The sequence below is a fragment of the Pomacea canaliculata genome, linkage group LG1 (assembly GCF_003073045.1).
Source record: "Pomacea canaliculata isolate SZHN2017 linkage group LG1, ASM307304v1, whole genome shotgun sequence".
Classification (NCBI taxonomy): domain Eukaryota; kingdom Metazoa; phylum Mollusca; class Gastropoda; order Architaenioglossa; family Ampullariidae; genus Pomacea; species Pomacea canaliculata.
In genome coordinates this window covers 21330089-21345030 of record NC_037590.1, presented here as the reverse complement: position 1 = coordinate 21345030, position 14942 = coordinate 21330089, and the positions used below count along the sequence as shown (strand labels likewise).

The window sequence follows — 14942 nt, the reverse complement described above, 5'->3', positions numbered from 1 at the left end:
ATCATCATCATCATCATCATCATCATCATCATCATCATCAATCGTCAATCGCCCATCGTCCATCGTCGTCGTCGTCGTCGTCGTCGTCGTCGTCTCATGAGCATGTATGTCTATAATTTTAATCTAAGGAAAAGAGAGTACCTACAATGAGTTCCATAATGGCTCGTAACAGCGGTTCAGGCTGCTTGGCTGCGTCGGTGTTGTCGAGAAAGTACTGCAGGGAGCACACCACTGTCCCCACGAAGCCCGCCACTACCATTTCGTCCACGTAGTCCACGTAAGCCTTCCACGTGGCAGTGTCTTCGCTGGCCCCCAAAAGCTGCAGGTTTTCCTGAAAATAAATGCCAGGAGAAACGGGCGAATGAATTTGAATCGAAGGTTGAACTTTAGTCAAAAACTTTTTAAAAAAATGTTCCCTAGAAAACTTTGAAAGCCCGCCTTTTCTGAGGCCGCGGCTTTTGTTCCTACCACGATGATGGAGTTGCCGATGTCTACATGATCTACAGAGTAACTCTTGGTCTGCTTGGTCTGCTTATAGGAAGCCACGACAAGAGAACTGTTCTCTTCTAAAGTCTTTGGCTTTATTCATATCATCACGACTATTAGCTGTGAACACTGACGTATGCTGGATATCACACCTGAAGCAGACCATGGATTCTCTCTCCGGCAGCGTCGATCTCGGCGTACCGCTTGGCGCACCTGTCGTACCTGTTGTCGAGGTTCAGGTAGCACGAAGTCTTTTCCTCCCTGCGCTCGTACAGAGGAGTGGTGTTCCAAGTGGTCATGATGTTCTGAATCGTCGCCACATTGTCCTTGCTCTTCTGTACCCGTCGCTCCAGATCGTGGATCTTATCTCTAATTTTCACTATATATTCCCACACACCTGTCAGAAAAAAAAAGAAATGGTTTTTATGTTTGCATAAAAGTACACAAAAAACCCCAAAAATTGTTTAACCTCATTTAGAATTATAAAGCTCTAAAATAAGAAAAAAATTTTCAATGGCATTTCATTTGAGATCTGTTAAGTGAACAACTCTAAAACTTCGAACAAGGAATTGAAGGTGTCTCACCTGCCAAAGGTAAGTTTGGATGCCTTGTTATTGCTGTTGAAATGGACTCGAGCATCTGTTAGTATTTTTGCAAGATATAATAATTATACTCAACTATAGAACGGTTTTCTGCCGCCTTACCTTCATCCTTCCAGTGCAGGCCGGTCTCTGCTTCCTGCAGTTCCGAGTCGAGTCGAGTCAGCTCGGCTTCGATCAGCGGGAACTCCACGTCCAGAGCTTCCTTGCGCACCTTGTTGTACCAACGCACCGACATGTCCAGGTTGGCCACGAACTTAAAGAAGGTGTTATTCTGGGCGTACAGGGTCTCGGCACTCGACGGAATCCCCTCCTTCTGTCGGAGCTTCACATACTTCACTTCACGGAGCACTGCAACCAGCTGTCACACCGGGTGTTTGGAGGAGGGCGAGGGAAGGAGCAGGGAAACGGGTACCGATATTAGGGTTTAATAATAAAGGCTGCATGGTCGACGCCTAATTCGACTTCTTTATGACTTCTTTATTCTTTTAGTCAATAGTTTTTGTTATAGTGTAGCTAAGATATTGTTTTCTTCTCGCATTAGCTCTGGAAAAGAGAGGCGCGTTTATGTTTATTTACCTTCGGGTCAAAGTTGACGCTGATGAGATTGGTTTTCTTGTTTCTTGTGATAAGTGGCTGTCCGAGATTAAATGCACAGGCTTCATCCACGCCTGCTATCCACTTCCCGTACACGTCGTCCTCAAACCTTTCACGCAGTAAGAATGTGTATTACTTACTGTCAGCCTTTTACAGCTGCGGAGACAGACACACAGACACATAGACATGTACACAAGTGCTAAGAATATATTTTGGTGGTTGGTAAGTGAAGTGTTGTAGACCACACTATTCTCTGGGCCATCTTTTTGTAAAGTCATTATCTGTCTCTCTTTCTCTCTCCAACCCCAACCTGCGCACGTCTCCAGTTTCAGACGCCGATGCTTTAATCGCTAGCATCACAAGCACTACTCTCGCAGACATCCAGCGGCCACGCGCACGCGCACACACATTAAGCAAGCACGAGCTCGAGCACCTCACTGACGAACGCAGACAAACCCAAAGTACTGATGGACTCACTGGCCCAGGAGGTCCATCAACTCGTCGTATTTGACGAACAGCAGTTCTGCATTGTCGGATTTCACGCACCTAAATAATAGAAAATAATTTTTTAAATCAGTGAATAAGGAAACTGATTTCCAAGTATCTTAAAAGAAAGAACGAAATAAAGAACGAAAGAAACAACGAACGAAAGAACGAAAGAACGAACGAACGAACGAACGAACGAATGAACGAAAGAAAGAAAGAAAGAAAGAAAGAAAGAAAGAAAGAAAGAAAGAAAGAAAGAAACGAACGAAGGAACGAACGAAAGAAAGAAAGAACGAACGAACGAACGAACGAACGAACGAACGAAAGAAAGAAAGCAAGGAAGAAAGAAAACTTTCATTCGTTGCACCTGTGCAAGCATAGCAAGTGTAACCTTGGTCAAACAAGAGCAGGACAGATAAAATGAAATACGGATACGCTGCAGGAAGAACTGAAGAGGTTCAGGAGGTACTGACGGGTGGTTGAGGTTTCCAAACAGTGTCACGGGCTTGCCGACTCGTTCCCGTATCTCGTGGGCCCAGCGAAGCAAACCTGCAGTCTGCGGCATGTTCTTGTGGATGAAGGGCCGCTCCTGCTTATTCCGGATGCTGGCCAACTGCTTCTCCACGATGAGCTTGGATGTGTCCAGCTCTTCGTTCAGCATGTTCATCAGGATCGGGTACTTGCACTCGAAGTCTTTGGCGATCAGTGGCCTCTTCAGAAGCCCGGACATCATAAGGATGATCTGGCAGACAAGCAGTACATTACGTGTTTTAATTTGTGCAATTGGATGTAATTGTTACAAGATTTCATAAGGTATTTTCGGTTAAAAAGTTGTACTCAAAAATTAAAGTCTTTTTCTCTCTGGAGTATAACTGCCAATATTAAAATCCTCTTGAAAAATGCAACAGTGGGATGATTATTTCTCTAGTAAAGTACACTTTCATTGCAAGTGTCCTTCGTAATATACCCAGAAAAATTACTTTGTCTAATTAGGTTTCAGGTAAGGACATAGTTGGAAAAACAAACTGAACGTCTGACATCAAGGGGAACGGAAAGAGAATATTCAAGCACCCTCTAGTTCTATCACCCGCTAGAGAACGGGAGGTAATGGGAGGAGAGTGGAGAGTGGGTGGAGGCAACAAGACAAACATCAACCGATGGCCTACTTTGAATGCAGCCTCAAGTGTGGTGCAGTCGTCGAAGCCTCGTGCGACGATGGTTCCTAGGCGACGGTCCATGTCTTTCATATTTAAGAGAAAGTTCGCGTACGTGTCCATGAATTCCTGCACACCGACAGACACGTGGACACGACTCTTGAGCTCTGATGTCACACAAAGAGTGGGTACAAGCAGACAGCAGCTACCTAACCGGGTCACGTGTCTGCATCCTACACTGTGCTTGCTAAAGTTACTAAATTGCAAGTGTAGAAGAGGCTGACAGTACACGCAAACCCAGTCAATGATCCAACTGTTCTGATCCACACAGGTTCATGGTCTTAATGTAAAAAAAAAATTAGGTGGAATGGAGGGTGGGAGTAAAGATGGACGGGTGAGGTAAGGCACGAGACAGCAGGACCCACCGGTTTGTCAGGGTCAAGAGGATCGAAGGTACTTTCAGAGAACACTTTGTAGTCTTCGTTAAATTCCTTGTAAATGTCCATGACCAGATCAGAGAGAATCCTTCCCTTGATACCACCGAGCTCTATTTTCTCCAGTTTGGAGAACTCCAAGAACGTATCTATTACAGCCTGCGGACAGCGCATCAAAAAAAAAAAAAAAAAAAAAAAATTAACAAAGCAGTGCACAAAAATAGTATACCTTTACTCCCTTTTAGTGTTATCATTTGTTGTTTCCACCATCAAACTATTAAGTGTTTGAAAGTGTAGCTTCGACATTCACTGCTGATTGCTTAGTTTTTAAAGACACATTTAAGAGCTACAACATTCACCGTCTCACAGTCCTTGGTTGGATCCAAAAGTTGTGAACAAAGTTAAACGTCAGAATAATTGTTTTGTCTGATAATTATGCAACAAACCGATGTATTACCAGATTTATTGAAGAGATCGCAAACGACTGCCGACGAAATTACAGATCGATTCCGCGATTAAATTTGTTTAAAATTAGTGAAAAAAAAAATGTTGTGCAGCTGGCCTCAGAAAGACAGAGATGACCGACTCACCACAACCGTCTCCACCAGATGAGTGAATTTGTCAAAGCGAGAGAAAATCGCGTCGGAGTTGAAATTCCATAGGCGTGGCTCTCTGTTGTCTTTGAAGTAGGTTTGTATTTTTTGCTGATGTTCTTCGAAAGATTTTTTGAACTTATACAGGATGTTCAAGCCTTTGCGAATGCCGGGCATACTCTCCTCCGGATCCCCCTTCAAGATCTGGTCAGGTGAAAAGTACCCTCGAGCCTGTTTGGCAAAGTGACAGTTAATTTTTTTCCTCAAGGACATGCTCTTGCCATTAATTATCCTCTACTACCCGTCTCTCTCTCTCACACACACACACACTTGGTCACCTCAAACTCAAACTCTAGCATGAATCATACTATCCAGACACAAAGTCTAATAAAGTCCAGCGTCTGTAAATGTCCTTTGCCATGGAGGAGGACAAGGGTTAGAATTCTCGCCTTTTCTGTCAGCATGTAGCCGATTTCTTGAAGGAGGATGATGATGCGAGCCAGGTCTGTTGAAGTAGCGCGAGTTGGCCCAGGTGAGGCACAGGGTGTGCATGATGGGTCCAAAGTGCTTGGCACAGTCATCGTAGTCCGCCTGCTCCAGGAGGTCCAGCTGCGCCTTCAGAGGCTCGATGTAGATCTTGATATCGCGGGCTTCGTCAAAAGCTAGGACATAATTATATAATTATATGACACACGTCTGACTAAATCAAGGAATGGGTTGTTCTTTGTGCTGGCCAGTATCACCGTGACAGCCCACTGACTGTCATTACCCCTTGGCTTCCAATATCATCCGATAACACACTCAATGCAAGAAACCACGGTATCTCTCACCTGCAATCGTGTCTCGGAATATGGTTTGAAGATGTGACAATAACTGCTTTTGCTGCGTTCCAGCATCGTTGTCATTCTCTCGACCCTAGGATCAGAGAACTGAGAGAAGGGATTTGAAAATATGTTAAAAAAAGTTTTTTTTTTTAAAGAAAAAAAAACACCTGTATTTTGAATATACTAAAAAAAATTTAATAGTTTTTCTTTAGGTCTCGGTATTTTCGTTAATACTCATAAAGTAAAATATAAAAGTTGAAGGGCACTCTTAGAAACATTGAAAGAGTACCCTTAACACTCTTTTAAGTTTACTAGTGAACTGCTGGGAATGATTTAATATTGTGTAACTACCGGAAATGAGTACTTGATGAAAATTTCAGACGTTTGGGACGATGAAGAGTGCGTGAAAAATCGAATACACAATTCCAGCAGGACACAAAAAAGTGAGTAGAAATGAAAGAGAGAATACCTAATTTCCATTAGCATGTCATTCGCTTAATTGTTGAGGAGCAAAAACTGCATTATATTATTATATCTAGGGCAGATTCCGGGTGCGTTGAGTGCGGGAGAACGTAAACACTATGGAGTCTATGGCCAGAAACAAAAATTTAATTCGAACGAACACTTAATTTTTAACTCTAGATTTAAACCTACATACAGGGCTGATGTACATGGCTGTGATCTGGCCTTAATTGCGAACAGAGTTACAGACCAACAACCAGCAGCTCTTTCAACTTACCTGCTGGTATATGCCTGCCAAGCTCCTGCACCTGTTTTCCCAAAACGTGAATTCAATAAAGGGAAAGGAGCACGTGGCATCCGGGACAATCTCGAAGGAGTTGTGTCTAAGGACTTCGTGTAGCTCATGGCTCCATTCAATCACGACTGTCTCGATGGCGTGGATCACCCGGGGGTCAAAGTTCTCCTCTCTGTCAACACCATACATCTCTTTTTGTCTTTTAAAACATACATCCAACCCATATCAACCTTCACGTCAAATAGGTTTTGAAAATCTCTTGCCCAGTCAACCGGTAAAATCGGTTAAAGAGACCTACTTTGATACACCAGACCACTCCCCTCTGGCTTGCGTTAGTAGATCCAGCCTCGGTGTCTTAATTTGGCTTATACAGCAGTTCCTATGAGAGTAAGAGACTTACTTCTTGAGTTCCTCCACGAATTCCGGCTTGTCGATGCCCGGTGGAAGAGGCAGCAGCGTCTGGCCGCGGGTCTGGCCGGCCACCATGAAGACGTTGCACTGCAGCGCGTTGACCTGGAGAGTGATGTCCTGCGCGACAACCCTGGGCCAGGTGGCATAATTACCACTGTTGGAAAACAACGGCACCAGCACCTGCAGGAAGGTTGTCAAAGTTTTTCAGAAATTTAAAGCAGAGAATGATTGGGAAGAACCTTATGAAGACATGAAAGAAACAAAGTACAACGCAGATTTTTTTTCGCATTAGTATTTCAAATACGGTTGTAGTATAGAAGTATATACAATTACCCCCAACTTTACGGTTCATAAAAAGTTGTGTCCTTCGTTCTAAAACATTCTGCCCAGTCTTAGGGAACTGTTCCTTAAATCCAACGTCTATGAGAAGGAGGCTGCGTTTCTCTTATTTATCACACCCAAAGTGATCTTGTCATCTGATTATTAAACGACTCGTATTGTGAAAAACTTTTTTAATATTTTGAAAAAAAAATGTCAGTGTAATATGAATACCCTCCACTTTTCTGTTCTCAAATCCCACGTGTCAAATGTGAGAGCACGATTTTAAAATCTTTCTGTCAAAGGTGGGTGATTTACACCTCATTCCACGCTTGAGCTTACCATGAGAGAAAGTAGAGACAAAACTGTGTCTTCACGTTTGACAAGTTTCACGAGAGCAGAAATAAGGTGGGATGGGTGTTGTTGTTGTTGTTACGACTGTACCAGATACCCTTAATTAGCATCTGGTTCCGAGCTCTCATTGGCTTAACTTCCCGTATCATCAATCTTTCTAAGAGGAACCTTGGTGCTGACGTCTGGTGGTGTTTATAGGTGCGTGTCTCCGGAATGGGTGTATTCATCTAGATTTTTGAAAATATTATCTTGAAAATGAGTTGCATCCGACCACTAGAAAACGAAATTGCGACCCACCAGCCCTTGAAGACGCGCAGCATCCATGGCGATCCATTACAGCTAATCACGAACCGTAGACTGATTAACATAAACGGTATGAGTACTACCAGTGGGCTATGTAATGCCAAGCTCATTGTTTGCTGACAGATAAAAGTTTTTAAGTCCATTCCCATTTCTTACCTCATCTATAAGCAGCGAGAAATGTTCCACAACGGAAGGCGACATCTCGCCGTACATCAAAACCTTTTTGATCTTGGCTTCCCTCGGTATCGGTTCAGGTTTCCTCTTTACAAAGTAGAAACCTTTGCTCTTTGGGTTTGAGGGCCACGAAGTCTCTGTGGACACCAAGCCTGCAGGAGTGAGAGAGATGTACAACATTTTGCGGTCAGGGAATTCAAAAAAGTCCATGTATAGTTTACGCACATCCTCCAGGTCCGTAAGGCTTCAGAAACTTGTCCGGCTTCTGTCTAAATGCCTGAAGGACAAGCTCTGCTATCGTAAATACTCGAGGATCCTCTATCTCTAATTCGGACATCTTTAAAATATACTATCTTGTCTCATTTAATTGTGGCCATTTTCTTCCTTTGTCTGTAGAAAACAACACGAGTTCGTCGAGGCTGAGTAGGTGTGCAGGTACACTTGACACAGTCGGGGGACTGCAGTGCTCAAGTCTCTCAAAGCACTTTTCGTGCGACACTCTTTCTGAACGGACAGATGAGAGAGAAATGACGACAAATGAGAAATGACGTCAGAAGGGAGTGATGCAAATAGTATTTTTAAACATCACAAATGCTCATATTACGTCATGCGGCTCTTTCAGCAAGTAGACTTTCAGACAGCGTGTGAAGATTCATTCATTTATTCATTTTTGTCTCTTTCATTCATTTTTTGCATAACATTTATTTTCAGGCAGACATGTGAAAATAACATGCTCGGCGAAAACGTATAAATTATACAGGTATTTTAATTAACTAGTCGATATTTTGGATGTTTGCATGTACAGTCATGTTGCAGGATCAAGAATGCCCAACAAAAATAACAAAAAAGAAAAACAAGCAAAAACAAAACAATGTGAAACTTTTGTTTGACTCGCTAACATCAAAAACTTATTTCGTGCACTACACAATTTGTGATGCTGGTCACCGATGGGTCAGCTTGCGATTCTGACCACTCATCCACTGTCAGATCTGGTTGGCCTGGTCACTGGCTGCTGTATATTTAAATTCAGAGAGATACCAGCTGCGAGAACCACAGGTCGGGAGGTCAAAACGCCACCAACATCCAGGCATACCGCTTATCAACATTATGGTCTCAACTCGCTCAATGTGATCTTGAAAGACGAAATGGAAGCCACTGAAAGTCACTCAATACAAGCACATTGGAAGACCTTTAAGGCTTAAGAAAGGAAAACTTCTCTTTTAAAATCACCGGATAACCCTCAGCACATAATTAATACATTTCTATAAAACTTCTCTCTTTGCCTACACAGCAGTTCAGCTTATTGTGTGAACAAATGCCCAATATGAAGGATGTAAAACAATTCCAAAATATATTTGCAATGAAAAAATATTTTAATCAACACATTCGATGTAGTAGGTTTCACCTTCTAGATGAGAACTATATAGACAATGTCGTGCAAAGCCTATTGTGTTCAAATAGAACCACTCGTATTCTTTTTGCAAACAATGCCGTTTGGTTAGTTTTTGCAGCTTAATCGCTCGACACTTGAGCCGCATGTGAATTCCGAGTACGATATCATTAGTATAGCAATCACTAATGGACAGATCCTGATTGAACATTCACCATGTTGAAACTCGTAAGAAGATACCGTCCTGTCCCTGTATATGTGAGTGACCTGCAGCTGTTTTTTTTTTTGTATTTTTAATTACTTTCAAATTAGAATTATCTGTGTTTTCTTCAACTGTATAAGTTCTTTTACTAAGAAAGTGACAGTCTGTTCATATTTTGTACTGGTTTGTATGACATTACGAGTGGTAAGATAGCTGCGTGTGGTTTCAGCAAAGTCTTCAGCGTGGGCGTGCATGGTCTATGCGGTAGTTAAGATCAATGTTAACGATGCATTTATGTTAAAATTATATTTAATAAGAAGAATGACATCTAGCTAAGAATGTTGCTTCATTAGTGACGGGTTCAAGCTCATGTAGGGAAGAGGTGCCAGCGGTCTTCACCTTCTTGGGATTAAGTTGCCTTGATGAGGCAGACAGAAAACGACAGAGAGAACGATAGACCGATAGATAGACAGAACAACAGATAGAATTAGAGAATAAAAGAATAACAGACAGACAAGTATTACTATGATTTGCATTTCCAACATTGTTTCAATAAGACAGTGTTCTCGGCTTGTCTAGAAACACAACCTTCTGTCAGCATACTGCCCAATTCACATCACCTAGAATAGTAGATTTTAAAGTCTAGTTTAAAAGTATTCTCTCTGTAGTCGATTTCTTCCATTAAGCCTAAAATGTTTTTAGCGACTTATCGATAACACTTCTAGCAGCGGCCAAAGTATGATAAAAATATTTGCTCCGCAGCATGTACATTTTTTAAAAATCCCTCAATGGGATCTGAGCTAAAAATGTCTTCAAAGCGAAAAGTTTTAACATTTCTAAGCAAAGTTGGAGATACCGTGTGCAATCGAGCTGATATCTGCAAATCCATGTGGACACCCCCAGATAGACTGCGTGAACTGGTTCAGGCCAAACAGTTACTCACAGCTTCACATTCACGAAGATGAAGACATTTTATACATCAGCAGGAGATACAGAGCGCAGGAGGCTTCGTGTCCACGCACATAAAACTCATTTCATTTCACTTTTTAAAAAATTCAGCAGGATAGTGTATCTGCCAGGTCCTTCCTGCTGCAACTGGCTTTCTTCAGTGAGGATGCGATTACTTTGGCTATAAATAATAATCAAAAACGTTGAAAGAGCGCTTGACTGCAAAGGATCCATTGGAGAATACAGTATTGTCCCTTTGCAAGGTGCCGAATCCTTCGTGAACATGGCCGAAGACATGTAACTTTGGTCTGAAACAGAAAAAAAAGCTCACTGTAAACAGTGCGAACATTGGTCAGAGTAAAAGGCAGGAGTTTTTCTTATTTCTTCACAAAATAGAATGAAGTATAACAATACACGAGCTAAAAGAGCGAGAAAGCAAGAAATATGGTTTGAGAAAGCACGGGAAAACACAGAGTGAAAACGAGAGACGATGTACAAGACAACAAGAGAAAATGCGAGATGATGAGAAATCTATGTTGGTGCGAAATAAACTGTCACAATAATTATATAAGGATGAGATGGAGAGAGAGAGAATTGAACAAAGAAGAAGTACGAGTTCAAATGTCACTACCCGAAAAACGAATGAAATAAAACAAACAAAATACTGCTCTATCCAATAGTTTAATTCGATTTTAAAAAGAAATAATAAGATGAGGACAAAATTAACCGTAATTCACTCTGAAAATAAGCACGCTACTGATCACTTTCATTCAAGAACGAAGACATGTCAAAATGACTCACTTGACTCGATTCAACACGGTTTCTCTCAAGGATGGGCATCCCCAGTGCACGCGACCCGGATGGACGAAGCCGCACGTGCGACACGTGCTGCACTGGACAGGGTGGCTTTCAGGCGGAAAAGAGCCGGGTACTCGCTGGCTAGCGGCTCCGTGGCCAGGTCCAGAATGCCCAGCGGTGGCATGCGAGTGATGAGGACATCAGTGTCCGCTGGAATTGCCTCCCATTTGTGACGTAGTCGTCGCCAGGAGCTTCCGAACCCTCTTGCCAGAGACATGAACCTGTACGTCCCAAACAATTCAGCCAAATAATTTGAAGTATAGAACTAATTTCACGTTCTTTGCTCGCGTTCTAAGACTTGCTTCTAACGCAGAAAAGTTAAATTTACCGAAAGAAAAGAACATTTTATAGACAGCCATACCCGGGCCTAATATTACTGTACCTATAAGCGGTGTGCGGGCATCCATAGAACTTGATAGCGTAAAATGTCGATGAGTCACAGAGGTACGTGCACTTGGTTAGCCGGGATTGAATTTGGTCCAGCGGAATACCCTCCAGGCAGGAGTCGTGGTTCCCCGCCACGAAAATTTTCAACCGATGAGGAAATGTGCCAAAGAAGATGTCGATCTGCAAACAAGCACAACTACAGATAAAGACTCCGACGTAAATATGAAGCTTCTGGTATAAGCATGAAACTTTTAAAACAAGGAAGACAAGAGAAAAAACTTCAAAGAGAAGACATTCTAGCTGCACTTTTGCATTAATTAGATGTAGACCTCACCTCGTGAAGGAAGTCTTCGAAATGATGCGACCGAACGCAGCAGCTGGCAGTATAACGGTCAAAATTTCCAGAGTGAATGAGGACCTCGCCATCAGGTAACAGTGCGGATAACAATCTTCCATTCATTAATTCCTCATGCTGCATGTGGGTGTCCGATATGTGCACAATCCGAACTGTATCTGGAATCTTCTGGAGAGCCGAGTGACCGTCGAACAATTCTGCGGGTACATTACCCACAGGTACCACTGGTATGTGTGTCTGTGTATTATCTGTCATCTGTCAACAACAGCAACAAAAAAGGAGATAAACTTTCTAGCAGACATTTGAAAGCAAACATAGTGTTGTTGCAAAGTAAAATTCTACACCAGAGATATCATTGTGCAATCCATCCTTACCCCGACTCGTTCCCGCCAGTCATTAATCGTGTTACGTGGAGTGTGCGTCACCTACCCTAGGGATACGCCATGTTGGCGGCCGTCATGGACACTTCGTTTCTCTCAGGGGCCCTTCCCTGCTTGAAGCCTCCATCCTCGGAATGGATCAATGGCGGTTAATGTATTCGGTCCGTTAACTGAATTCCCCGTTTCCGACCCATTTCTATTTCCTCCGCCCTCATCGGCTGATGTTCCACGCATGGAATAACGGATAACGGATTAGAAAGTCATCGCTGTCAGCTGACATGTATAATACGAAGGCTGACGATAAATATCTCGCTTTATATGCGCATACTTGCATCCTTTTGTATAAGTGTGTGTGTATGCGCACGCGCGCTTGCGTGCACATGCGTTTGTGGCTCTGTGCATGAATGCGCGTGTATACGTCCTACTCATGTGTTTGTATGTGTGTATGTGAAAAGCAGAACACATCTGTGTGTGTATGCATGAGTCTGCGTATCCTTGCTCAACGGTTAGTTCAGAGTGATCTACTTTTGCTCTCAAGATGTCTGTCTTTTAGCTGTTATCATCATCCCTCATCGTCGAGACTGGCAAGAGACCTCGGCGACAAGGTCGGGAGGGCAATAAACTCTGACGACTTGACGAGAGACAGACACACAGAATAGGCATTGTCGGTTTAGACAGTGCACACGCTCCAACACCAAGTAGACCCCCACTACCTGAAAAAAATGAAATCCCCTGTCTTCAATAAATCAACTCATGTGAAGCCTATGATACTGTTACAATAGTTTATTTGAGGATTTTTGTCCTTTTTTTGTGGGGGTTGGGGATGAGGCGGGTGAGAGCCCACAGATATGAACTTATTGAACTTTAGTATCGCCAGAATTAGTATACAGAGCTAGTGGTGTACAATAGTAAATGTTTTGTTCTCTATAGTTTTGTGAAATTCAAGCCCACTGTGACATCTTTCTATGAACAATTATTCAACCTCTCTTCATCCAGTCAAAAGAGTGAGACCATCTTTCCCTAATGCGACGAGTAACTCAAAAGCAGCGACAGTGCAGAGCTGTCGGCAGGGTCCTTAGCTTATGATAGGGACAGCTACAAGCTCTAAACTGCGCATAGTGACATGTGTTCAGCATCTGTGTGCCAGATGACTCAAATAATCCAAATTCAGGGTCGGTCTGCAATGTGGGCCCCCCCTCTCTCTCTCTTACACACACGCAGGTCGGTGTTTTATTGCTTTTTCGAACGTTTCCAGAGACGCGTTGCAATACGTGTTGCTTCTGCGAAAAGATTATTTTATAATGCATAAAATGCAGCATACATTACCTTACTGCTCAATTAATGCTTAATGATAAAAGAAAAAAGCAAGAATTTGGAAGAGAAAAAATTCACTCTTATCCGTGCTCGGCAAGTAAAGTGTGTGTGTTGAAGAAAGAAAGGACAGGCAACTCTTTAGATTATTATCATTGCTTAAAAATTAATTATCCACAAAATTGTCTCGCTTATTGAATACCATTTAAGAATTCCCTTTGTTTCTGCATCGTTAACAGGCCTAAATCCTCTGAGTTCATGAAAACAGTATAAAAGCGGTACATCAAGCATGCACACACACACACACAGAGGAAGGGCACACATACAGGAGAACTTTAAAACATAATTTAAATTGATAACATTTTAAATTGTAACAAAATTTACATACGTTATAAAAACTTGGCCTTCCGTTGCCTCTGTGGTGGTGAGCTGTCGTTGGTGTTTCCATCGTCTCCAGCTGCAGGTTACAGGACTATCGAATGCAGCTATTTCCACCTACTGGTCACCGAATAAATCCAAAAGAACAGCTTCAGTGAAGTGACTAAGATTTAGTAATGCTACTCCAGGAAACCAAAAGTAAACTTTTAGAAGCGGCTGGAACACACGTGTTATCTCACGCCACGGCAAGTCCTTCCTGCCAAGGTCGAGATGTCTCTATGCAGCAGACGACAGTTAGCGCACAGGGGAAATCCCTCTCTATATTCGCCATTTCACGTCATTCGTTGCTATAGAAACCATTTTCGTGAAAGAACACCAACTTCGATTAGATAGAGTCCTGCTGCACCTCTGGACGATGCTGCGTTGGGATGTTGTGATGTTGCGATGCATTGCACAACGGATTGCAGTGAGCACGCGGGAATAGTTATTAATAACTCTTGACATCATATCTCAGTGAAAACGAGGCTATTGCGTTAATGTCATGTGACTGGCACCGAAAATCTTTGCTGTTTTAATTCTAATACAATCGAAGCTTGTGTGCTTAATTTAGTTCGATATTTTCTAACTAAAATAACGGCACTCAGCTATATATATATATAGTAATTTAAGATATATTAACTATTAGGTAGACAACTACATGAGGCAATTCAGCGAGAATGTTTTTTCTTAGGAGAAAATGCACTTGCCGCCACTCCTTCCTTACTAGATATAAAGGCCTCGTGCATCACCTCCCCTGTTGTGTGAAATCACAGCAACGAAGACGAAAAAGAAGCATTGTTCACCTTATTATGATTTTCTGGGGTCACTTTCAAATTAATTGCCTGTGCTGTTTTCTTTTTAATTGATGTGTGTGTTTTTGTGGAAGGGATGGCGTGTGTGTGTGAAAAGGAGAGTCAGCGATGTCATACATCAGTATAGAGTACTATAGACAATGTGACACCTCGATAAGTATTTCAGTGTTTCCAGTATTTCCAGTGTACAAGGCAAACGTTGTTATTCTAAATTACCAAAGATGATGGGACCTTAAAAGATTTCCCTCAGTTGTGTCCCCTGTCCTGTACTGTGGCTGATACGACTTAAGGTTGGAGGGTTTTGATATGTTGATGTGTAAGAAATAATGTACTTGAAGAGGTGTGTGTGTGTGTGTGAGTGTGTGAGAGAGATAGAGATAAAATAGGCTGGT

General features: G+C 42.4%; 2 protein-coding genes across 2 annotated transcripts in view; both read right to left on the bottom strand.

Moving 5' to 3' along the window:
* The window catches only part of LOC112570173 (dynein beta chain, ciliary-like), a 35075-nt gene extending 27086 nt beyond the window's left edge, over nucleotides 1-7989 (bottom strand). Inside the window, 17 exon segments of the mRNA XM_025248480.1 lie at nucleotides 146-331; nucleotides 639-883; nucleotides 1191-1446; nucleotides 1665-1791; nucleotides 2160-2228; nucleotides 2642-2910; nucleotides 3335-3451; nucleotides 3748-3915; nucleotides 4347-4580; nucleotides 4799-4849; nucleotides 4851-5011; nucleotides 5180-5203; nucleotides 5206-5278; nucleotides 5913-6102; nucleotides 6331-6521; nucleotides 7473-7727; nucleotides 7729-7989. Coding sequence (XP_025104265.1) covers nucleotides 146-331; nucleotides 639-883; nucleotides 1191-1446; nucleotides 1665-1791; nucleotides 2160-2228; nucleotides 2642-2910; nucleotides 3335-3451; nucleotides 3748-3915; nucleotides 4347-4580; nucleotides 4799-4849; nucleotides 4851-5011; nucleotides 5180-5203; nucleotides 5206-5278; nucleotides 5913-6102; nucleotides 6331-6521; nucleotides 7473-7727; nucleotides 7729-7827 — 2715 coding nt within the window. The 5' untranslated portion in view covers nucleotides 7828-7989.
* Nucleotides 7990-8172: 183 nt separating this feature from the next.
* On the bottom strand, nucleotides 8173-14903 carry LOC112573401 (UPF0046 protein C25E10.12-like). Its single transcript, XM_025253729.1, is given in 6 exon segments — nucleotides 8173-10338; nucleotides 10832-10922; nucleotides 10925-11109; nucleotides 11271-11455; nucleotides 11610-11885; nucleotides 13710-14903. Coding segments are annotated over 6 exon segments (924 nt in total). The 5' UTR covers nucleotides 13770-14903; the 3' UTR covers nucleotides 8173-10211.
* Between the last annotated feature and the right edge of the window lie 39 nt (nucleotides 14904-14942).